Below are 25,883 nucleotides of genomic sequence, written 5' to 3'. Positions count from 1 at the left end.
CAGCTCACTCTTTCCCATGTTCAATTTATACCCTGAAAAATCCCCAAACTCCCCAAGTATCCGCATTATTTCTGGCATCCCCTCCGCTGGATCCGCCACATATAGTAGCAGATCATCCGCATATAAAGATACCCGGTGTTCTTCTCCTCCCCTAAGTATTCCCCTCCATCCCTTGGAACCTCTCAGCGCTATCGCCAGGGGCTCAATCGCCAGTGCAAACAGTAATGGGGACAGAGGACATCCCTGCCTTGTCCCTCTGTGGAGCCGAAAATATGCCGATCCCCGTCCATTCGTGACCACACTCGCCACTGGGGCCCTATACAACAGCTGCACCCATCTAACATACCCCTCTCCGAACCCAAATCTCCTCAACACCTCCCACAGATAATCCCACTCCACTCTATCAAATGCTTTCTCGGCATCCATCGCCACTACTATCTCCGTTTCACCCTCTGGTGGGGCCATCATCATTACGCCTAACAACCTCCGTATGTTCGTGTTCAGCTGTCTCCCCTTCACAAACCCAGTTTGGTCTTCATGAACCACCCCCGGGACACATTCCTCTATTCTCATTGCCATTACCTTGGCCAAGACCTTGGCATCTACATTGAGGAGGGAGATTGGTCTGTAGGACCCGCATTGTAGCGGATCCTTTTCCTTCTTTAAAAGAAGCGATATCGTTGCTTCTGACATAGTCGGGGGCAGTTGTCCCCTTTCCTTTGCCTCGTTGAAGGTCCTCGTCAGTAGCGGGGCGAGCAAGTCCAAATATTTTCTGTAAAATTCAACTGGGAATCCGTCCGGTCCCGGGGCCTTTCCCGTCTGCATGTTCCTAATTCCTTTCACCACTTCTTCTACCGTGATCTGTGCTCCCAATCCCATCCTTTCCTGCTCTTCCACCTTGGGAATTTCCAGCCGATCCAAAAACTCCATCATTCTCTCCCTCCCATCCGGGGGTTGAGCTTCATACAATTTTTTATAAAATGTCTTGAACACTTCATTCACTCTCTCCGCTCCCCGCTCCGTCTCTCCATCTTCGTCTCTCACCCCCCCGATTTCCCTCGCTGCTCCCCTTTTCCTCAATTGGTGTGCCAGCAATCTGCTCGCCTTCTCTCCATATTCATACTGTACACCCTGCGCCTTCCTCCATTGTGCCTCTGCAGTGCCTGTGGTCAGCAAGTCAAATTCCACATGCAGCCTTTGCCTTTCCCTATACAGTCCCTCCTCCGGTGCTTCCGCATACTGTCTGTCCACCCTCAAAAGTTCTTGCAACAACCGCTCCCGTTCCTTACTCTCCTGCTTCCCTTTATGTGTCCTTATTGATATCAGCTCCCCCCTAACCACCGCCTTCAACGCCTCCCAGACCACTCCCACCTGAACCTCCCCATTGTCATTGAGTTCCAAGTACTTTTCAATGCATCCCCTCACCCTTAAGCACACCCCCTCATCCGCCATTAGTCCCATATCCATTCTCCAGGGTGGACGCCCTCTTGTTTCCTCCCCTATCTCCAAGTCTACCCAGTGTGGGGCATGATCCGAAATGGCTATAGCCGTATATTCCGTTCCCCTCACCCTCGGGATCAATGCCCTACCCAACACAAAAAAGTCTATGCGTGAATAGACTTTATGGACATAGGAGAAAAACGAGAACTCCTTACTCCTAGGTCTACTGAATCTCCACGGGTCCACCCCTCCCATCTGCTCCATAAAATCCTTAAGCACCATGGCTGCTGCCGGCCTCCTACCAGTCCTGGACTTCGACCTATCCAGCCTTGGTTCCAACACCGTGTTAAAGTCTCCCCCCATTATCAGCTTTCCGGTCTCTAGGTCTGGGATGCGTCCTAGCATTCGCCTCATAAAATTGGCATCGTCCCAATTCGGGGCATACACGTTTACCAACACCACCATCTCTCCCTGTAATTTGCCACTCACCATCACGTATCTGCCCCCGTTATCCGCCACTATAGTCTTTGCCTCGAACATTACCCGCTTCCCCACTAATATAGCCACCCCCCTGTTTTTCGCATCCAGCCCCGAATGGAACACCTGCCCTACCCATCCTTTGCGCAACCTAACCTGATCTATCAGTTTCAGGTGCGTTTCCTGTAACATGACCACATCTGCTTTAAGTTTCTTAAGGTGTGCGAGTACTCGTGCCCTCTTTATCGGCCCGTTAAGCCCCCTCACGTTCCACGTGATCAGCCGAGTTGGGGGGCTTCCCCCCCCCCCCCCCCCTTGCCGGTTAGCCATCATCTTTTTCCAGCTTCTCGCCCAGTTCCCACGCGGCTGTATTTCTCCCAGACGGTGCCCCCCCCGCCCATCCTTTCCCGCACCCACTCCCCCCTTTCCCCAGCAGCAGCAACCCAGTAATTCCCCCCTCCCCCCCCCCCCCCCGCTAGACCCCCCGCTAGCGTAATTACTCCCCCCATGTTGCTCCCAGAAGTCAGCAAACTCTGGCTGACCTCGGCTTCCCCCCGTGATCACGGCTCGCCCCGTGCGGTGCCCCCTCCTTCCTGCTTCTCTATTCCCGCCATAATTATCATAGCGCGGGAACCAAGGCCGCGCCTCTCCCTCGGCCCCGCCTCCCATGGCCAACGCCCCATCTCCTCTCCCTCCCCACCTCCCCCCATCACCACCTGTGGGAGAAAGAAAAGTTACCATACCGCAGGATTAATCATACAATACAATCCCTCTTCGCCCCCCCCCCCCCCCACTCGTCCCACCACTTTGTCCAAACGTTCATTTTCGTAGTCCAATCATTCCAATTTTTCTTCTACAATAAAAGTCCACGCTTCATCCGCCGTCTCAAAGTAGTGGTGCCTCCCTTGATATGTGACCCACAGTCTTGCCGGTTGCAGCATTCCAAACTTTATCTTTTTTTTGTGAAGTACCGCTTTGGCCCGATTAAAGCTCGCCCTCCTTCTCGCCACCTCCGCACTCCAATCTTGATAGACGCGGATCACCGCGTTCTCCCATTTACTACACCGAGTTTTCTTCGCCCATCTAAGGACCATTTCTCTATCCTTAAAACGGAGAAATCTCACCACTATGGCTCTGGGAGCTTCTCCTGCTCTCGGTCCTCGCACCATAACTCGGTATGCTCCCTCCACCTCCAACGGACCCGTCGGGGCCTCCACTCCCATTAACGAGTGCAGCATCGTGCTCACATATGCCCCGACGTCCGCCCCCTCCACACCTTCAGGAAGGCCAAGAATCCTCAAGTTGTTCCTCCTTGCGTTATTTTCCAGTGCCTCCAACCTCTCCACAGATCGTTTCTGGTGTGCCTCCTGTATCTCCGACTTCACCACCAGGCCCTGTATGTCGTTTTCATTCTCTGCTGCTTTCGCCTTCACGACCCGAAGCTCCTGCTCCTGGGTCTTTTGTTCCTCTTTCAGCCCTTCAATCGCCTGTAATATCGGGGCCAACAACTCTTTCTTCATTTCCTTTTTTATCTCCTCCACGCAGCGTTTCAAAAACTCTTGTTGTTCAGGGCCCCATATGAAACTGCCACCTTCCGACGCCATCTTGGTTTCTGCTTGCCTTCCTTGCCGTTGTTCCAAAGGATCCGCTGCAATCCGGCCACTTTCCTCTCCTTTTTCCATCCGTGTCCAGGGGGAACACCCTTCTGGTTTACCGCACGGTGTTTTCAGCCGTTAAAATTGCCGTTGGGGCTCCTATCAAGAGCCCAAAAGTCCGTTTCACAGGGAGCTGCCGAAACGTGCGACTCAGCTGGTCATCGCAGCACCCGGAAGTCTGATTTCCCATTTTGTCCACTGCATGCCGCCGGGATCCCACCGTGCGGGTGGGAGTTCGCTGCCGACGGGAAAAGTGAATCCCAACAATCCAGCGCTAGGATGAACAAATCATAGGATATACAGTGCAGAAGGAGGCCATTCGCCCATCGAGTCTGCACCGGCCCTTGGAAAGAGCACCCTACCTAAACCACACCTCTACCCTATCCCTGTAACCCAGTAACTCCCCTTACCTTTTTTGGACACTTAAGGGGCAATTTACCATGGTCAATTCACCTAAGCTGCACATCTTTGGACTGTGGGAGGAAACCGGAGCACCCCGGAGGAAACCCACGCAGGCACTGGGAGGACGTGCAGACTCCACACAGACAGTGACCCAAGTCAGGAATCGAACCTGAGACCCTGGAGCTGTGACGCAACTCTGCTAACCACTGTGCTACCGTGCCACAATGGCGATCAGGGGTTTGTCAAAAGTGAAAGCTTTCCAGAAAGCTTTTGACAAGGTGCCACACAAAAGGTTGCTGCATAAACTAAAGATGCATGGCATTGAGGGTAAAGTGGTAGCATGGGTAGAAGATTGGTTAACTAACAGAAAGCAGAGAGTGGGGATAAATGGGTGTTTCTCTGGTTGGCAACTTGTAACTAGTGGGGTTCCTCAAGGATCAGTGTTGGGCCCGCAGTTGTTCACAATTTACATAGATGATTTGGAGTTGGGGACCAAGTGCAATATGTCAAAGTTTGCAGACGATCCTAAGATGAGTGGTAAAGCAAAAAGTGCAGAGGATACCGGAAGTCTGCAGAAGGATTTGGATAGGTTAGGTGAATGGGCTAGGGTTTGGCAGATGGAATTCAATGTTGCCAAGTGTGAGGCTATCCATTTTGGGAGGAATAACAGCAGAATGGATTATTATTTAAACGGTAAGATGTTAAAACATGCTGCTGTGCAGAGGGACCTGGGTGTGCTGGTGCACGAGTCGCAAAAAGTTGGTGTGCAGGTGCAACAGGTGATTAAGAAGGCTAATCGAGTTTTGTCTTTCATTGCTAGAGGGATGGAGTTCAAGACTCGGGAGGTTATGCTGCAATTGTATAGGGTGTTGGTGAGGCCGCATCTGGAGTATTGTGTTCAGTTTTGGTCTCCTTACCTGAGAAAGGATATTTTGGCACTGGAGGGAGTGCAGAGGAGATTCACTAGGTTGATCCCAGAGTTGAGGGGATTAGATTATGACGAGAGGTTGAGTAGACTGGGACTGTACTCATTGGAGTTCAGAAGGATGCGGGGGATCTTATTGAAACATATAAAATTATGAAGGAAATAGATAGGATAGATGCGGGCAGGTTGTTTCCACTGGTTGGGGAAAGCAGAACTGGGGGGCATAGCCTCAAAATAAGGGGAAGTAGATTTAAGACCGAGTTTAGGAGGAACTTCTTCACCCAAAGGGTTGTGAATCTCTGGAATTCCTTGCCCAGTGAAGCAGTTGAGGCTCCTTCTTTAAACGTTTTTCAGAAAAAGATAGATACTTTTCTAAAGAATAACGGGATTCGGGGATATGGTGTACGGGCCGGCGAGTGGAGCTGAGTCCACAAAGATCAGCCATGATCTCATTAAATGGCGGAGCAGGTTCGAGGGGCCAGATGGCCTACTCCTTTCCTAGCTCTTAAGTTCTTATGAAAGGTACATTTCATAATATCCGGAGTTGAGGAATCTTTAAACTGTAAACGTTGAGATATTGCTGGCTGTATTCAAATTTGGTGCAGACAGAGTTGCTGTTAAGAGACGCTGGACTTAGTAAGCTCATTCCGATCATATTTACATTGCATCAGCTTTGCCAAAATTAAGATGCAAGCCCAGTGCAGAGATTGAATGTACAAATTGTTCCGTTTACGACGGAGTCAACACTTAGCCTCAGGACCTACCGATCCATTGGAATTCTGCATCTTCTGGGTGAATGGGAAGTGCCTGATATTCCTCCCCCTCTCTTACACCACCCCCCCCACCCCACCTTTTTGCTGAGTCATGTTCCACAGCATGGTTGCTCTCCCAGTATCTTGCCCAGCTGGCCAGTGTCCACTCATGATCAGAGGTCATTCAACTGGAGTTATCACGGCAGCGCCTGCATTTGGCCTTACCTAGAACTGCCAACTCTGGTTGGTGTACTCTTGGTGATTTCAGTCTTATGCCTCCAACTGCCCCACCCAGTCGAACAATCTTTTAGCTCCATCTGCATTACTTGCCAAACTAATAAATTAAAGTCTCCAAAGAAAGTTTTAAAAAATAAACCTCCCTGGGCAACGCGGTGGCACAGTGGTTAGCACTCCTGCCTCACGCCGCTGAGGTCCCAGGTTCGATCCCGGCTCTGGGTCACTGCCTGTGTGGAGTTTGCACATTTTCCCTGTGTTTGCGTGGGTTTTGCCCCCACAACCCAAAAGATGTGCAGGGTAGGTGGATTGGCCACGCTAAATTGCCCCTTATTTGGAAAAATATTAATTGGGTACTCTAAATTTAAAAAAGAGAAACTCCTACAATTTATTTTTTAATGCCCCTGTAATTTTATTTTCGGATTGATCATGGTAAATGTCCTGGGGATTAATCGCTAATTCATGATGACACCAGGACAATCGACCGTCAATTGTTAGCCAAGGTTACATGTACCATTGCGGGAGTGTCGATGTGAAAGCCAGGCTTAATCGCACTCTCAGTTTGCAATGCATGGTAACCGAGGCCTACCTTGGTAACCCCTGCACATAGCCAAGTAACTGGTGAAGCACAAGGTTTGAACTTAACACCTGTCTGCTCTGTACAGCTGAGCATCTTCTCTTGCTTCATTGAGCCGCGAGATTATCTTTGGAGAGAAGCACTAAATGATATCGATCCTCGAATTACTCTTTGAAAATGGCATTTGAAAATAAAATTATCTGTAAAATGAGCAGAGAAAGCTCTCCAGAATGTTTTTGGAAAACAATAATTGAGTTTACACTGAAAAACCTTTTTGTGTCATAAAAACTTGCTTGCATCAAATGTGCGGGATTTTTAGCGAACAACCACGATAATGTAGCTCCTTTAATGCAGAAATTAAGGGGACGGTTGGCTAGGATGCTCTTTCAGAGGGTCGGTGCAGACTCGGTTCTATGATTCTCTGGCCGTGTGGCACCTGGAGCAAATCCTGTTTTGTCGAGAATTTGCGAGAGGGGCCGGAAACCGGATTTGCACCAGGCAGTTTCTGCGGCTCCTGGGCCGTTCAAGCTGGTTTGATCTGTGTCATCCCCTTGCTCGGCGTGAACGAGATTAGCATATTTAAATCCTCTTTAAATCTGCAGGAGCTCTTTAAAGCTGGATTCTCCCAGCTCCTACAATTCTTTGCCCCGCCAGTGCAATGTGAAACCGACGCGAATCACTACTGCTCTCCACAAACAGATACCAGGCGGAATGACCATGTGGGGGGCTCACAGGTCTTTTGTCCCTGCAAGTGTTTCCTGGCATTTGAAAATGCCAAGACATTACCCCTGCCCCCAGGTGAGGACACCCTGCTACGGAGTTGCTGAAGGCCCCCCCAACTTCAGGCCTCCCCAGCCCTCCCCAACCTTCTGCATCTCTCCCTTTCAGGATACCTCCCCCAAAACCTTTTATGAGGCTCTTTCATACCTGCCCTTATTTCCAAATGTGGGCGAAACCGGGAAGAAACTCTCCAAGGCCCCAAAAATGTGTGGGTGAATATCGGCGTGGATCTCACCCAAAAAGCCAGCATGAAACACCCCACCAAACCCGCTCAAAATGAGAAATATATTGTTGAACTTGTACCCTACATCTTTTCTATAGGGGATTATTTTCCCAAAAGGGAACAAAGTCTCCGAGCGAGTGGGTTTAACCGTGTGTTCCCCGGCGCTCGCAGTACTGAGAAACACACGGCTGTTCAACGCGACTCGCGTTGCATGAGGCGCCTGAATGGGGAACACGCGGCCAAGGCGGCAAATAGCCCCATTTTGTACGATGGGGAGCTCCGGAACTCCCCAGTGTCATGAGAGACTGGGATGCCAAAACGATTCCCGACCTCCCCCCAATCGCACTATGGGAGGGTCTCCCCACCTCACTGAACACCCACACTGGGCAATATCAAGATTCCGCCCACAGCAATGTATAAGCCATCTCTTACAAAGAACAAAGAACAAAGAAATGTACAGCACAGGAACAGGCCCTTCGGCCCTCCAAGCCCGGGCCGACCATACTGCCCGATTAAACTACAATCTTCTACACTTCCTGGGTCCGTATCCTTCTATTCCCATCCTATTCATATATTTGTCAAGATGCCCCTTAAATGTCCCTATCGTCCCTGCTTCCACTACCTCCTCCGGTAGTGAGTTCCAGGCACCCACTACCCTCTGCGTAAAAAACTTGCCTCGTACATCTACTCTAAACCTTGCCCCTCTCACCTTAAACCTATGCCCCCTAGTAATTGACCCCTCTACCCTGGGGAAAAGCCTCTGACTATCCACTCTGTCTATGCCCCTCATAATTTTGTATACCTCTATCAGGTTGCCCCTCAACCTCCTTCGTTCCAGTGAGAACAAACCGAGTTTATTCAATCGCTCCTCATAGCTTATGCCCTCCATACCAGGCAACATTCTGGTAAATCTCTTCTGCACCCTCTCTAAAGCCTCCACATCCTTCTGGTAGTGTGGCGACCAGAATTGAACACTATACTCCAAGTGTGGCCTAACTAAGGTTCTATACAGCTGCAACATGACCTGCCAATTCTTATACTCAATGCCCCGGCCAATGAAGGCAAGCATGCCGTATGCCTTCTTGACTACCTTCTCCACCTGTGTTGCCCCTTTCAATGACCTGTGGACCTGTACTCCTAGATCTCTTTGACTTTCAATACTCTTGAGGGTTCTACCATTCACTGTATATTCCCTACCTGCATTAGCCCTTCCAAAATGCATTACCTCACATTTGTCCGGATTAAACTCCATCTGCCATCTCTCCGCCCAAGTCTCCAGACAATCTAAATCCTGCTGTATCCTCAGACAGTCCTCATCGCTATCCGCAATTCCACCAACCTTTGTGTCGTCTGCAAACTTACTAATCAGACCAGTTACATTTTCCTCCAAATCATTTATATATACTACAAAGAGCAAAGGTCCCAGCACTGATCCCTGTGGAACACCACTGGTCACAGCCCTCCAATTAGAAAAGCATCCCTCCATTGCTACCCTCTGCCTTCTATGGCCTAGCCAGTTCTGTATCCACCTTGCCAGTTCACCCCTGATCCCGTGTGACTTCACCTTTTGTACTAGTCTACCATGAGGGACCTTGTCAAAGGCCTTACTGAAGTCCATATAGACAACATCTACTGCCCGACCTGCATCAATCATCTTAGTGACCTCCTCGAAAAACTCTATCAAGTTAGTGAGACACGACCTCCCCTTCACAAAACCGTGCTGCCTCTCACTAATACGTCCATTTGCTTCCAAATGGGAGTAGATCCTGTCTCGAAGAATTCTCTCCAGTAATTTCCCTACCACTGAAGTAAGGCTCACCGGCCTGTAGTTCCCGGGATTATCCTTGCTACCCTTCTTAAACAGAGGAACAACATTGGCTATTCTCCAGTCCTCCGGGACATCCCCTGAAGACAGCGAGGATCCAAATATTTCTGTCAAGGCCTCAGCAATTTCCTCTCCAGCCTCCTTCAGTATTCTGGGGTAGATCCCATCAGGCCCTGGGGACTTATCTACCTTAATATTTTTTAAGACACCCAACACCTCGTCTTTTTGGATCACAATGTGACCCAGGCTATCTACACCCCCTTCTCCAGACTCAACATCTACCAATTCCTTCTCTTTGGTGAATACTGATGCAAAGTATTCATTTAGTACCTCGCCCATTTCCTCTGGCTCCACACATAGATTCCCTTGCCTATCCTTCAGTGGGCCAACCCTTTCCCTGGCTACCCTCTTGCTTTTTATGTACGTGTAAAAAGCCTTGGGATTTTCCTTAACCCTATTTGCCAATGACTTTTTATGACCCCTTCTAGCCCTCCTGACTCCTTGCTTAAGTTCCTTCCTACTTTCCTTATATGCCACACAGGCTTCGTCTGTTCCCAGCCTTTCAGCCCTGACAAATGCCTCCTTTTTCTTTTTGACGAGGCCTACAATATCACTCGTCATCCAAGGTTCCCGAAAATTGCCGTATTTATCTTTCTTCCTCACAGGAACATGCCTGTCCTGTATTCCTTTCAACTGATACTTGAAAGTCTCCCACATGTCAGATGTTGATTTGCCCTCAAACATCCGATCTATGTTCTTCAGTTCCCGCCTAATATTGTTATAATTAGCCTTCCCCCAATTTAGCACATTCATCCTCGGACCACTCTTATCCTTGTCCACCAGTACTTGAAAACTTACTGAATTGTGGTCACTGTTACCGAAATGCTCCCCTACTGAAACATCTACCACCTGGCCGGGCTCATTCCCCAATACCAGGTCCAGTACCGCCCCTTCCCTAGTTGGACTGTTTACATATTGTTTTAAGAAGCCCTCCTGGATGCTCCTTACAAACTCCGCCCCGTCTAAGCCCCTGGCACTAAGTGAGTCCCAGTCAATATTGGGGAAGTTGAAGTCTCCCATCACCACAACCCTGTTGTTTTTACTCTTTTCCAAAATCTGTCTACCTATCTGCTCCTCTATCTCCCGCTGGCTGTTGGGAGGCCTGTAGTATACCCCCAACATTGTGACTGCACCCTTCTTATTCCTGATCTCTACCCATATAGCCTCACTGCCCTCTGAGGTGTCCTCTCGCAGTATAACTGTGATATTCTCCCGAACAAGTAGCGCAACTCCGCCTCCCCTTTTACATCCCCCTCTATCCCGCCTGAAACATCTAAATCCTGGAACGTTTAGCTGCCAATCCTGCCCTTCCCTCAACCAGGTCACTGTAATGGCAACAACATCATAGAGCTTGGATTACTACTTGGAACTAAGTTCATCTGCCTTACCCGTAATGCTCCTTGCATTAAAACATATGCACTTCAGGCCCCCCGACCCGCTGTGTTCAGCAACTTCTCCCCGTCTGCTCTGCCTCAGAGCCACACTGTCCCTATTCCCTAGTTCTCCCTCAATGCTCTCACCTTCTGACCTATTGCTCCCGTGCCCACCCCCCTGCCATACTAGTTTAAACCCTCCCGTGTGACACTAGCAAACCTCGCAGCCAGGATATTTATGCCTCTCCAGTTTAGATGCAACCCGTCCATCTTATACAGGTCACAGCTGCCCCGAAAGAGCTCCCAGTGGTCCAGATAACGGAAACCCTCCCTCCTACACCAGCTGTTTAGCCACGTGTTTGTCTGCTATTTTAACCAACATCTTGTTTAATGATGTTGGTTAAAAGGATAAAAAATGGTCTGGACACCAGCTCTTCTTCAAAACAGTGCCATAAGGTATTTTATATTCACTATCAGAGGGCAGGCAAGACCTCGGTTTAGCATATTACCTGACCTCCCACCGTGTTCCTCTTCCCTCAGTACTTTCCTGGAGTGTTCACCTGGGTTAAACACCACCCAGGTTTCTGGCGTATGATTTGATCAGACAACTTCCTGAATGCTACCCACTGTGCCACAGCTGTCCCATTTTATCATTGAATTTACAGTGCAGAAGGAGGCCATTCGGCCCATCGGGTCTGCGCCGGCTCTTGGAAAGAGCACCCTACCCAAGGTCAACACCTCCATCCTATCCCCATAACCCAGTAACCCCACCCAACACTAAGGGCAATTTTGGACACTAAGGGCAATTTATCATGGCCAATCCACCTAACCTGCATATCTTTGGACTGTGGGAGGAAACCGGAGTACCCGGAGGAAACCCACACACACACTGGGAGGATGTGCAGACTCCGCACAGACAGTGACCCAAGCTAGAATCGAACCAAGCGTGAATCTGAAGTGGTAAAAAGATGTTGACAACTTGCTCATCCTGGTACTGACTGAGCTGATTGCCCTCACACTTAGGAACATAAAAGTTGCCGGACAAAATCTATTTGGTTTGTCTTTGACCATCCTAATGGGACAATGTTGAGAAAACATAACAACCAACATCTATCAATTAAATCTACAGCAGACACAGTGAGGAAAGTCCGAGGGGGGGAGCGATTTGGGAATCGGTCACCTATTGTCTCCTAAGCGATCTAGACTCGCAAATCAATTTATTTAGATGTTTTTTAATGCTCAGTTTCTAGCAGTGCTCCAGTAAACATCTATCACAGAAATGTTGGCCCAAATGGGCTCCTTCTGTGCTGTAAGATTCCATGAGAAGTGATTAGATAGTAAACCGGAGCAGGGATACTTGAGGGTAATTTTGTCTCTCCTTCGTACATTGACTGAAGCTAATTGGAATGCCCTTACAACAGCTCAGGCCGTGAACTACTGACTCAGCTTAAATGGAGACCCCATCTGATCTTTCTTGCTGACTACAAAACTAGGCAGAAGGCAGCCGCATGAACTTAGTCACCAGGTAACTCAATCATCTTACGTTAGGCTATTTAGAGAAGCCTTAGACTGCTGTAATCTGCTGTAAACATGCCCCTCAGATTGTCCTTTTTTGATATTCTTTCTGGGTATATGGCAAGGTCAGCATTTATTGCCCTTTCCCAGTTATCCTTGAGACGGTGGTGGTGAGCCAGTTGTTTATGAATATCATCTGACGCCAAACATAAAATTAGCCAATCTTAACCATCCATTTTTTTAAATTAAAGATGCTGCGAACTCAATAAGACAAAAAATAAAGCTACCTTAAAGCCCTAAGGGAACCAAACGATATGGGGATAGTGGGGAAATTGGAATTAAATAAAAGATCAGTCATGATCTTATCAATTGGCAGAACAGGCTCGAAGGGCGTGTGTTCGACTGCTGCCCCCATTTCTCATGTTTTTCTGTATTTTCTTAATCTTAAAACTGGAGCTCAATTCACACTGATGCACTGATGACACACTAAGTAGATTTCATGATACCAGCATTGGACAATGGCTGTGTCACTTAAAAGAGGAAATAGTTTGGCTGCAGTGAGCACAGTGGCAAACAGAGAGTATTCATTATGATTTTCTTCCTTAATTTTATTTGGCATGTTAAAAAAAGCCACAAATCCCCCAATGTGCAGGTTCAGCCTTTGCCAGTGCTGCTACTTTAGTACTGGGATGTAATTGTGTGGACAAGGTATGTGTCCACGTGAGTATGATGTTCAGGATCATACAGGTTCAATTAGGGTTCAGGCCCTGAAATTATGTTCTGGGTTGGTAGCAAAGAATTTGGGGCGGTTAGCACTGCTGCCTCACAACTTCAGGTTCCCGGGTTCGATTCCGGACTGGGGTGATTGTGTGGAGTTTGCACTTTCACCCCGTGTCTGCGTGCGTTTCCTCCGGGTGCTCCGCTTTCTTCCCACAGTCCAAAGATGTGCAGGTTAGGTGGATTGGCCATGATAAATTGCCCTTAGTGTCCAAAAAGGTCAGGTGGGGTTACGGGGATAGGGTGGAGGTTTGGGCTTAAGTAGGATGTTCTTTCCAAGGGACGGTGCAGACACAAGGGGCCGAATGGCCTCCTCCTGCACTGTAAATTCTATGATTTGACATATTCCTCTAAAAGTCCTTCAGCCATTTTAATGGAGGCATTAATCCATTTGGGAATAAGACAATGACATTCAGGACCTTTTGAGTTTGTTCTTCCATTCAATTAGCAGTTTATCTGTACCTCAACTCTATCTTTGCTTCACATTCCTTGACTGTATTAACTAAAAGGTCTTTATTAATTTCAGTCTTGATAGCTCCAATTGTTTAAGCATCCATAGTCTTTCAGGGAAAATCCCAAGTGCTTCTACTGTGATCCATTGGCTGTTCATTATCCAACAAGAAGAAATTTTTCTCCATATCAGATCTATCGAATCCTTTTAACATTTGAAATGTCACATTACCTCACAATTTTCCATATTGAAGAGAATCTTCTGAGTTGCCGCGTTATGTTGGTGAGTCTATGTTGCAGCGTTTCCAAGGCTATTATATCCTGCACTGCCTACGGCACTGGGTCCGATCCCGGCACTGGGTCACTGTCCGTGTGGAGTTTGCACATTCTCCTCGTGTCTACGTGGGTCTCACCCCCACAACCCAAAGATGTGCAAATTCGGTGGATTGGCAACGCTAAAATGCCCCTTAATTTTAAAAAACATCCTTCCTAAGGTGGACTTCCCAGGACTGAACAAAGTACTCCAGATGAGGTTTGACCAAAGCTCTGTTCAACTAAAGCACAAATTCCACTCCTTTGTATCCCACCTTCCTTGATAAAGTGGGCGGCACGGTGGCACACTGGTTAACGCTGTTGCCTCACAGCTCCAGGGACCCGGGCTTGATTCCGACCTCGGGTGACTGTCCGCGTGGAGCTTGCACATTCTCCTGTGTCTGCGTGGGTTTCCTCCGGGTGCTCCGGTTTCCCCCCACAGTTCAAAGATGTGCAGGTTGGGTAGATTGGCTATGCTAGGATTTCCCCTTTGTGCCCAAAGGTTGGATTGGGTTGTCTGGCGAGGGCGGGGGTTTGGGCTCTTTTGGAGGGTTGGTGCAGACTTGATGAGCCGCATGGTCTCCTTCTGCATTGCAGGGATTCTATGTTTCTTTGAGTCCCAAATAGTTAACAGATTGAATTTTCCTGATTTGGATTGAATTGATTGAGGGTGCACACTTTGGCATAGAGGGTATAAGAGGGACGAGTGGGCAGGATCACTTTTTGGCAAATCTGCATATTGGAGCGGGGCAGTTAGTATGCATATTCCCAAGGCACCTGAGGGGGATTCACCCCCTTCGCCTCCGAGACCTCGGGCAAGCGCTGTTCAGCACTGGTACCCCCAAACGGGCACCAGATGGAACAGCACTTGTGGGGATCTCCCAGGGGATTGGAGGCCCCAAGCTGCATGCCCTGGCATTGCTGATGTCACCTGAGTACCGTGGCAGTGCCAACCTGGCACATTGGCATTGCCACCTGGGTGCCAGACCGGTGGTGCCCAGGTGGCACTACCAGCTGGCATGGGCACTGCCAAGCTGGTATTTTCTGCGTGATTGGGCCAGGGTTGCTCGGCCTGGGTGTTTGGGGGGACGGGGGGACGGACCCTCCCACAGTGTAAAAGGGGGCTTTGGAGATCGGTATGCCATTTAAAAATGGCCTCCTGATCTCTCGCTGCAATGGGGAGTTCCTGCGAGCTGAGTTCCACACTGTACAAAACGGGGATATGTGCGGCCTCAGCCGTGCGGTCCCCACTCAGGCCCCTTATTCAACATGAGTCGCATTGAATAACCATGCGTTTCTCGGCACTTGTGAGCGCCGGGAAACACGCGGCTAAACATGCTCGCTCGGGGACTTTGTTCCCCTTTGAGAGAAACGTGCCCGTCAATTCATTTGAGGGGAATATCAATAGACACATGAGGGAGAAATAAATAGTATATGATGATAAGGTGAGAAGAAGGCGAGTGGAAGGAAATTGATGCGGAACAGAAATGGCAGGATAGACAGTTGGCCTGTTTTGTGCTGTAGGTTCAATGTGGACGTGATGTTATTTCAAGGCCTCTAGGAGTGTGATAAAGTATGTTTGAGTATCGGGATTAATCTCAACTCTCCTGGTGCCCCCCGTCCTGACCCCAGCCCTTGTCCAAGCGGCCTGTTGAAGCTTTACCGCCACATGAGGAATGACCACCTCGGGTGAGGGAGGTGGGAGGGGGTGGACCCATTAATGTTCATGGAGCAACATTGTAATGTGATTCAGATCTCAGATGATGGAAGAAAGCCACTGGGAGCGTCAGTGTCACATTTGTCCTTGCAAAAAAAATATTTAATCATTTTTATTCAAGCTTCAAAGAAATGTAACGCAGGGACAAATCTGACAGGAGAGAACAGGGACACGATATGAGGCAATAGAAGATTAAATTTCAACTCCAGCCCGCATCTATTTTTTTTGACATGGTGAGAACGGGCTGAGTCGCTACTGACAGGGAGGGGGAGTGGGCAGGACAAGAGTGTGGGCGTCTTGACAACAACCCGTCTATCTATTCCCTCTTACCAGTCCCCTTGGAAATAGGACAAAGGAAGGATATATTAACGCAGCTCACTGAGCAGGATTCCATGTGGGATCAGATGAAGGTTTCCAGCTTTAAGGAAGGGGTGCAGCGGCCTCTCAGCCAAGTGTTTCTCGGCAGTGGGGGGCTGCGCGCTGTTTACTGGCAGTGGGTTTCTCTGCTCCCGCCGCTGTCAATGGGATTTCCCATTGAAGCCACCCCACGCCCTGGGAAGTCCTTGGGAGGGGGTGTGCTCCCGGTGGGTCCCGAAAATCACGCCGATGTGAACAGCCGGAGAATTCCAGCCGAAGTTACTCTCTATTACTTTCAAGGGTTGAGAAAGGCTTAAATGAGTGTATTTCCAACCGTCTCCAAACTTGCTTTGCAGCCGGTTAAGTGTTTTGTGACATTATAGTCACCATTGTGGTGTGAGAAACATGGCAGCCATTTTACACGCAGCAAACTCCCACGTCCAGCAAAGTGATCATGACCAAACAATCTTTTTTTCTAAACTATGCTGATTGAGGGATGAATGTTGGCCAGGTTTCCCTTGCCTTCTGCATAAAGCTCCCTGGGATCTTTTACTTTTACCTGAGAGGGCAGTTGAGACCTCAGTTTAGCATCTCCACTGTAAGATGGCACCTCAGACAGTGAAGTACTCTGTCGGTACTGTACTGGAGTTTCAATTGAGAGGAAAATCATTTGAGGGTGGAATGTAGAACCAGCGTTGTCTGACAGATGGATCAGGTCAAAATTACACCTGAAATTCAACTTTTTACAATCTTCCATTTGTGGTTTAAAATGATCTTGTTATCTGTTAAATTGTGCTAATTGTATGATTCAAATTACCTTTCAAATAGTTCTTAGCATATCTGTTTGTGCATATGTGCCTCTGACACTCATGGACTGTTTATATTGCTCCTTTAGTAATTGAGATCCCGGGTGAGATTCTCCGACCCCCTGCCGGGTCGGAGAATCGCCGGGGGCTGGCGTGAATCCCGCCCCCGCCGGTTGCCGAATTCTCCGGCACCGGATATTCGGCGGGGGCGGGAATCGCGCCGCGCCGGTTGGCGCCCCCCCCCCGCGATTCTCGGGCCCGGATGGGCCGAAGTCCCGCCGCTAAAATGCCTGTCCCGCCGGCGTAGATTAAACCACCTACCTTACCGGCGGCACGGGCGGGCTCCGGGGTCCTGGGGGGGGGGGGGGGGGGGGCGCGGGGCGATCTGGCCCCGGGGGGTGCCCCCACGGTGGCCTGGCCCGCGATCGGGGCCCACCGATCCACGGGCGGGCCTGTGCCGTGGGGGCACTCTTTCCCTTCCGCCTTCGCCACGGTCTCCACCATGGCGGAGGCAGAAGAGACTCCCTCCACCGCGCATGCGCGGAAATGCCGTCAGCGGCCGCTAACGCTCCCGCGCATGCGCCGCCCGGAGATGTCATTTCAGCTGGAGGGGCACCAAAGGCCTTTTCCGCCAGCTGGTGGGGCTCGGCCCCCCAAGATGCAGAGCATTCCGCACCTTTGGGGCGGCGCGGTGCCCGACTGATTTGCGCCGTTTTGGGCGCCAGTCGGCGGACATTGCGCCGATACCGGAGAATTTCGCCCCTCATCTCCCAGTGATTAAGTGAAAACAGAAAATGCTGGAAAATCTCCTAGTCGAAGAAGAGTCGGGTGGACTAAAAACATCGGGAGCGATTTAATGTTTGTTGTGGCCTCGGTGGGTTTGACTCTGCTGAGGCTGCACTTACCTCATTTCCTTCACTGACGACCCCCCTCGGCATCTCCACTGTGGCCTCCAGACACCCCCATTGCCCAAACTACCACTTAGGAGGTCCTCGAGTCCTCCCGCAGGGCACCCCGGGCCTGATACCTGGGATGGGCAACATGGCACCCGGGCACCTTGGCACTGCCAGCCTGGCACCCTGGCAGTGTCTCTGCACCCCGGCAGTGCCACCCAGGCACCATGGCAGTGTCAAGGTGCTAGGCTGGCAGTGCCATGATGCTCAAGTGCCAGAGAATTTCCCAGGGTCCCACCCGGAGGTCTCCAATGGCCTGCGAGACCCCCCCCCCCCCCCGTCCTCCTCTGTTTCCATTATGCCACGCCTGTGTGGACAAGTGCTAAACGGCGCCATGGCGAAGTCCCCCAGGTGAGGCCTCTAGTTCCCGGGAGAATCTGGTGTAGACACATTTAAATGAGTCATTAAATATGAGATCCAGATCGCGATGTCTTGGTAGATCTAATGAGGTCTCGCGAGGCCTTCTGAGCATCGTGAAACCCGCGAGAGGCCTCTCACGAGATTAAACAGCCTGCTCGTGTCACCAAGTTGGGCGCGACTAGGCCATTATATCACGTCCGTTAACTCTGCATCTCTCTCCACAGATGCTGCCAGACCTGCTGAGCTTTTCCAGCATTTTCTGATTTTATTTCCGATTCCCAGCATCTGCAGTATTTTGGTTTTATTATCCCATCTATTTTCTGCCAACTGGGGCAGATTTATAGATTGAGACCTAATTGGGGTAGGAAAAAAAACAAAACTAGATTCCTTCTGTAGTTTAGGCCCTGACTTGGGAGAGAGGCCTGAGATCCTGAATTGATTTACCGATGCCACTGATGTTGATGTAGTAGAGGGACTAGAGGCAATAAGGCTGGCAAGAGATGGTGGGCCCATGGAGACATGGAGCTTTCCTGTCACCGGTCTAAATAAATCTGTGAGGTCATGTTCCTGAAGGTGTGGTCATGTGATCTCCTTCCTCCGACACCCGTCCTCACACCCCTGAGGTGGCGTAGTGTTAATGTGCTAAGAATCCAGAGGCCCAGGATAACGGAGTCATGGGTTCAAATCTCACCATGGTTGGTGGAATTTAAATGCAGTTAATTAATCAATCTGGAGTTGAAAACTATTCAAGTAATGGTGAGCATGAAACTACCATCAAAAAGCCCATCGAATGTCCTTTTCGGGAAGGAAATCTGCCAGCCGTACCCAGCCTGGTTTACCGCAATGTGGTTAACTCTTAGTGGATCTCCTGGAATGGCCCAAGAAGCAAATCGGGAAGGGCTGTGAATGCTGACTTTACCAATGATGTCCACATTGCATGAAAGAATTTTGTTTAAAATGGTGAATCCGGGTAACCATCTTCTCGGTACCTTGGCTTCCCCCTCAGCCTTCGCCTGGCCCGAATTCTTATCCCACGATTCACTTCTCCCGCCTGTCCGCAGGTTTCCCGACGGCGTGGGGTGGCTTAGATGGGAAATCCCATTGCAAACAGCGGGAGTATAGAATCCAACCGCACGCCGCTGTGAAACACGCGGCTGAGGGACCGGAGAATCCAGCTCCCTATTGGAAAGTAAATTGACTCTTCATTGGCAGCCGGATTGGGATGAGAGGGGAAGGCTGGGAAAGGTGCGCTTATGAGGCATGTATAGACCACAGCATGTCTGGGGGCAGTACTGAACCAACAAGTCCTTCTCATAAGACCATAAGACATAGGAGCAGAATTAGGCCACTTGGCCCATCGAGTCTGCTCCGTCAGTCAATCATGGCTGATATTTTCTCATCCCCATTCTCCTGCCTTCTCCCCATAACCCCTGATCCCCTTATTAATCATGAACCTATCTATCTCTGTCTTAAAGACACTCAGTGAATTGGCCTCCACAGCCTTCTGCGGCAAAGAGTTCCACAGATTCACCACCCTCTGGCTGAAGAAATTCCTCCTCATCTCTGTTTTAAAGGATCGTCCCTTTAGTCTGAGATGGTGTCCTCTGGTTCTAGTTTTTCCTACAAGTGGAAACATCCTCTCCATGTCCACTCTATCCAGGCCTCGCAGAGTTTCAATAAGATCCCCTCTCATCCTTCTAAACTCTGAGTGCAGACCCAGAGTCCTCAAACGTTCTTCATTCACTAAAGGTGACATTTCACCCCCACCCACCCCTATGTTTAGATGTTCCATCCTCTTCCTTACCCCAGAAAGCAGCTCCGCCTATCACTTGGAAATGGCAGGTTGAAGCTCGGCAATTAAGCCAGAATTAAAAAGAAACGTAAGTGCTTATTACAGCAGTTGAAAGATCCAGAATAATTTTTAAATTATCCCAATTGCCGCAATAATCTTGCAACATAACTTTGCAGATCCCTAGATAAGTACCAACTTGCAATGACTTCAATCTATTGCTCGCCACATGAGAGTGATGATCTTGCTCATTAGTCAGGATGCAGTGTTTTTATTTCAATTCGTTTCAGGGGTGTAATTGGCGTCTTGGCTGTGCATTATGTTTGTCAGCGTTTTGTGCCCGGGATGCACTTTTCCAGGACAATAATGCACAGACTAGAGAGGTCTGAGGGTCCAATCGACTGCTCATGCTGGGCTAGGGAGGGAGGACAAATCAGGCAGCGTTCCCAGTCCTGATTGCTATCCAGTGACCCGCTACCCTTCTCGGCTGTGTGTGTGTAGGCATGACGCAAGCCTCTGCCCCCCCCCCCCCACCCCACCCCACCCCCACCCCACCCCACACAAACACTCACCCCATGGTCAATTTGTTCAATGAATTTCACTGACTTGTCTTGCATGTGACACATTGCAGCAAAGCAATGAGTAGCTGCCGTGTGCCCATAAAACCCATCAATGGCTTTGGTTAGCGGGGGGGGGGGGGAGGGGGATGGAACCGGAGGAATTCGAAAGAGCACCAATGTTTTTAAAAATGAGGGTAAGATATTATTGTGGGGGGGGGGGGGGGGTGGTGGTCGTGGGGGTGGGGGGTGGGGGGGGGAGAATTGCATCTCGTTGCGATCCGAGCACTTGCATGTGTTCTCACTCCCTCAGTGGGCAATCTCAACTGTTATCTTTTTGTATTCTTTCACGGGGTGTGTGCATCGCTGGCAAGGGCACCTGGCATTTGTTGACCATCTCTATTTGTCCTTGACCTGCGTGGCTCAAAGCTCCATGTCAGAGAACATTTAAGAGTGAACGCACATTGCTGTGGGTCTGGAGCTGTAAGTAGGCCAGATCAGGTATGGATGGCAGATTTCCTTCCCTATAATAATCTTTCTTATTGTCACAAGTAGGCTTACATTCACACTGCAATGAAGTTACTGTGAAAAGCGCCTAGTCGCCACACTGCAGCGCCTGTTCGGTTACACAGGGAGAATTTAGAATGTCCAATTCACCGAGCAAGCACGTCTTTCGGGACTTGTGGGAGGAAACCGGAGCACCCGGAGAGAAAACACCCAAACACTGGGAGAACGTGCAGACTCCTCACAGACAGTGACCCAAGTGGGAATCGAACTTGGGACCCTGGTGCTGTGAAGCAACAGTGCTAACCACTGTGCTACCGTGCCGCTAAGAAAATCAGTCAACCAGATGGTAATTATCATGATCACCATTACTGAAACTCGCTTTAGATTCCACATTTATTAATTGAATTTAAATTCCACCAGTTGCCTGGGTGAGGTTTGAACCCATGTCCTCGGGGTATTCGTTTCTGGATTACTGGTCCGACGACATTACCAATCGTCCAGGGTTATTGGATTAACTCAAGTGAGGTGAAAGGTGGAAAGGTTCACAGCATTGATTCCTGGCAGGATATGTTGCTCAATAGATGCTTAGTTACTGACACGTGGATGGATGTAATGTCCGCGTGCCTTCAACCGATGGCACCACCCACAGAGCGAGAGGGCGTGGTGGTGGTGGGAGGGAGGGTTGGGGCCAGTAAGGCATTTGAAAAAAACACAAGAGGCTTGCTGAAATCAAATTGCCTTGTTGAATATTTAATGCTGCTGTAATGGAATCACATTTTAGCTTGGCAGAGCTTGTTCGGTCTGCCCGGCCGTCAGACAGCACTGTGCTGACTCTGTTCCCCATTTCACATGGATCTCGACTGCGGAATAGAGAAAGGTCACCATAAAGGCAGCTTTTGTTAAACATCTAACTTGGCTGTGATATACTGAGAAAGCGACCGCTGGCTGAATTAAATCATTTTATGCCACCACAGAGTTGTGATGGGTGTTGGCACCTCGTTTGGTTTCGAGGAATGGGGATCACTCAGGTTGTGGGCGAAGGTGGGGGAATGGAGAAGAGACCCTACCATTCGCAGCAACCCCCCCCCCCCTCCTTCCTCTCTCTCTCTCTCCTGTTTGTTCCTGACAGCATAAAACAGTGCTGAGCCTATACCTCAGAGTCTGCGGGGTTAGGCTTGACTCTTGTGCGTTTGCTTGTGCACGCAAGAGTGCGATTTGTGTGTGCGTGCACATGTTTCTGAGTGTGTGAGCATGCCTGCGTACATGCCAGTATGGGCAAGCAGGGAACGTGCATGAGAGCGCCTATGTATGCATGTGCTATGTGATTGCGTAAGAGTGCAAGTGTATGTATGTGCGATTGCATGAGCGTGCAAGTGAGTGTGCCCGGGTGAGTGTGCCCGGGTGAGCGTGCCCATGTGAGATTCTGCAGGTGGCTTTGATTGTTGCTGGAGCTGGTGAAAAACTAACCTAGATTAATCCACTAACTGCATGTTGGGTAAAGACGCAAAAAATCAGCACATGGTTCGAATTCACGCAGCAGATTTAGTCGCATTTGATAGGCGTTTTCTGTGCTTAAAGCGTAGCAATGAATGTCTGACAGGCGTGACCTTTCATGAGACAGCCGACACCATTGGTTTCCTGCCCAGAATATTACTGCAACACTCTCCTTGATTGGTTGGCTCTCTGTCATGCATTGCTTCAGAAGGAGAAAATCGGCCTTTTTAAAAAAATAAATAATTGTACAATGGCTGGCTGCATTATGCTGCACTGTAAGTATTTTTATTAAACGCAGGTAGACTGTTGCCTTTGCATGTTACTTCCAGCTTGACGCAGGAAGATTTATTTTTTAATTTCCTGTTCATTTTGCTTTTTTTCTTTGTTTTTTTTAATGGGATGGGAGTTAAATACTGGTTGGTAAAATGTTGATGTATCTGTTTCTCCTACAGGTTGGTACTGAGAAGTGCCTTTCCTGGAGTCTCTGCTGCTTGGAACAGCTTCTAGAGCAGTCTCTGCTTTTTTGCCTTGCTTGCTACCAGCTAGACTGCAACAACTGCACATCCAACCCCCCTTCAGCTTTAGTACAACCGTCCGTCCCCCTCCTCCTCCTTTACCCCTCTCCCACCCCAACTCCCTTTCATTCCCACCTAAATCTGAAAGCGAGAGAGAGAGAGAGAGAGAGAGGGAGAGAGAGAAAGAAAGAGAGAAAGAACAAACAAACTTTTCGCAGTATATCAGCCTGGCATTGCTGTCTTGCTATTTCACTGTAACCAACAAGGAATTTTAATATTTTTTTAAAAATCGACTCTACTGAAAAGATTGCCTTCTGCCTGAAACAATCGAGGGAATCAAAACACACACAAAAAGGAAACATTGATCATTGTAAATTGCTGCAATCGGCAGGGCAGACTTGATCAATATTGATTATACACCTTTGAAACTGCTTGCCAAATCAGCTGGCTGGATGTTGCCTTTCGAATAACTACTGGAAACAACTGGGATACTCGCTTGTCAGCGAAGGCATTGCCCCATTTCAGGCTTCACATTGGCACCACGGAATGGGTCACTGAGAGTACACCGCTCATCCCGAGTCTCACGTGCAGCTCTTTGCCGGTGACGGAGCAACGTTGCTTTTTCAGCCAAACTTAAAAAGAAAAAAGCCCCCTTTTTCTTTCTGAAAATCTTTTTTGTTTGTAAAATTAAGAATCCTCGCCAATCTAATGCCAGGGGTTTTCTCTGAAAGGGAACTTCCTCGTAGCGATCATTCTGTCGGAAAAGCCTTTAGCCTGCCTGAAACGAGAAAGAGCAAAGGGTACCTCCCCACCACCCACCCTCAAAGTCGAGTTTTTTTTTAAACTGACCTTCGTCGCACTACGGTCAACCTGTTTATCTCCGCACTGGTCCGGACTATCTCACCTGCCTATTAACTCACAAACATGGCCGTTAGCGTGGCACAGATACGGGACACAAAATGGCTGACATTGGAAGTGTGCAGAGAATTTCAAAGAGGGACGTGCTCACGACCGGACACGGAATGTAAATTTGCACACCCTTCCAAAAGTTGCCAGGTCGAAAATGGACGCGTAATCGCCTGCTTTGATTCACTGAAAGTAAGTACAGAAATGTCCTACATGCGCGCGTGTCTTACTGTCGATCGATGGGCTGAGATGGTGTTTTGTGTACAATGTTTCATACTCCAGGCATGTGGTGATGGTGGACTGCAGTGTGTCTCCCGGGTGTGCTAAACGGTTAAAAGAAGGGGGGTGGGGGGGAATCAACTTTATAATGAAGTGTTGATTCTGTTACTTATGAGTCACTGTTTATGTTATGTTTTACGGAGTAAGGTTTTCGCACTGATGTCATGCAATGATTGCAGGGGATGAAATAGCGGCTTATATGTTTACCAGACATCAATTATGCCTGCTTTAAGGTATAATCGAAGGGTGTCATGTACCATTTATTTTCTTTTTTCGACGGGACTGGTGTTTGCTTGAGTGAATAATTCTCTGGCGGAGGGAGGATTTTTCATCTCCTGCTGTAACGTCTGAACCCCCTCGTCTAATTTCCAGGGAGCAGAGTCGAGAGGTTTGTGTGTGTGTGGCTGGTGCCAGCCAGAGCTGTCTACTGGGAAGAATGGAGAATGGTGGCAGTCAATGTGTCTCAGTTCTGAGGGCAATGAATATAGCCTGTGTAATTTGCTGTTTATTTTTAGCTCTGCTGATGTATCGGACAGAATACTTTGTGAGGGGATCCCACACCAAAACTGCAGTAACCCCCCCCTCCGCCTTCAGCTGTTCAGCCTTAGATTGGCCGTGGTCCAGTCTGGCAATGTGGTCGAGAGGCAGGAATGAAATATAGTTTTCAGATATTGCAGGAGTAAAAAAGATTCAACCAACCCTGTGCCACATTTCAAACCAGGTGCTAAGATAGAACAAGGCTCAGCTATATCTGAGGCCTACTCCAGGCCTGTGGTCAAATGATCCTGGCAGGAAGCTCTTCACTTGTTCGCTGTTTTTCATTTGCTTACAAACCCGAGGCACAAAAAACATCATTGTTACACATGAAGTTATTGTGATGGAGAAAAAAGTCAGTCCCTTCTCTCTCTCCGGAGTCCTAACTTCTCCTCAGCAGCATGTGATGGTACGAGTGCACGTCCAAATACCCTGTTAATGCGCCACACGGCCTTTCCTGGCCTTACTTGTTGGAATGATACCTTTCAAATAAGTCAATCAACAGCTACCGTGAGATGGTTGTGGCTACAGTGGTTGAAAGTGACTCTGGGAAGAGCTTCTTCACACACTTGAGTTGTGAGAATGTGGGATTCATTAGCCTAGGAGAATGTACTTGCAAAGCCAATGGAAGAGTTTGAACAAGAAGATTTGATAATTCAAGCTCCGAAGGAGTAGCATTATACCGCTCGCCCAAATCCTTTCTTCGTGACCAACAAGCTCAGGGTTTGTGAGGTGTTCACTTGGGGAGGTGGTGGCGTAGTGGTATTGGACTAGTAAAACAGAGACCCAGATTCATCCCCTGGGCACCCAGGTTCAAATCCTGCCACTGCAGATGGTCAAATTTGAATTCAATTAAAAAAAAAAAAAAAAAAAATCTGGAATTAAATGTCTAATGATGACCATCAAAGCATTGTCGTAAAAATCCATCTGATTCGCTCATGTCCTTTAAGGAAGGAAATCTGTCGTCCTTAACTGGTCTGGCCTACATGTGACTCCAGACCCACAGCAATGTGGTTGACTCTCAACTGCCCCCTGATGGACAAACGCTGGCACAGCCTGCGATGCCCATGTCCCATGAACGAATAACATTTTTAAAAAAAATCTCCTCTTTGTAAATGAGAAGCCAGGGTGCGTGCAGGCTGAGTTGCCAACACTGGATGGACATATTTCTGGAGGTTTTATTTAGCCACCTCATTCTCCCAAGGACCCCCCCCATCATCCACTCCCACCAGTTGTCTATGCTCAGAGCACCTGATTGAAAAGAGAACAGTAAATGATTGGGCTTGAGCTAGGGAGGGGGGGATTAACATTGTAAAGGAGCTGCCACGCCAC

At 49.0% G+C, this 25,883-nt stretch overlaps 1 protein-coding gene across 14 annotated transcripts in view; it reads left to right on the top strand.

The window, feature by feature from the left end:
• Nucleotides 1-25,883, top strand: part of mbnl1 (muscleblind-like splicing regulator 1) — a 396,632-nt gene that overhangs the window by 177,048 nt on the left and 193,701 nt on the right. For 10 of the 14 annotated variants that reach the window (XM_072473809.1, XM_072473816.1, XM_072473811.1 and 7 more), the window contains exon 2: nt 22,770-23,930. The exons of the other annotated variants lie outside the window; for them this stretch is intronic. In XM_072473809.1, coding sequence (XP_072329910.1) covers nt 23,757-23,930 — 174 coding nt within the window. In that variant the 5' untranslated portion in view covers nt 22,770-23,756. The remainder of the gene's footprint in view (nt 1-22,769; nt 23,931-25,883) is intronic. 14 annotated transcript variants of the gene reach the window in all.

This window comes from Scyliorhinus torazame, chromosome 14 (assembly GCF_047496885.1).
Source record: "Scyliorhinus torazame isolate Kashiwa2021f chromosome 14, sScyTor2.1, whole genome shotgun sequence".
In the NCBI taxonomy this organism is placed as follows: domain Eukaryota; kingdom Metazoa; phylum Chordata; class Chondrichthyes; order Carcharhiniformes; family Scyliorhinidae; genus Scyliorhinus; species Scyliorhinus torazame.
This window is presented reverse-complemented; position numbering and strand designations above follow the sequence as displayed.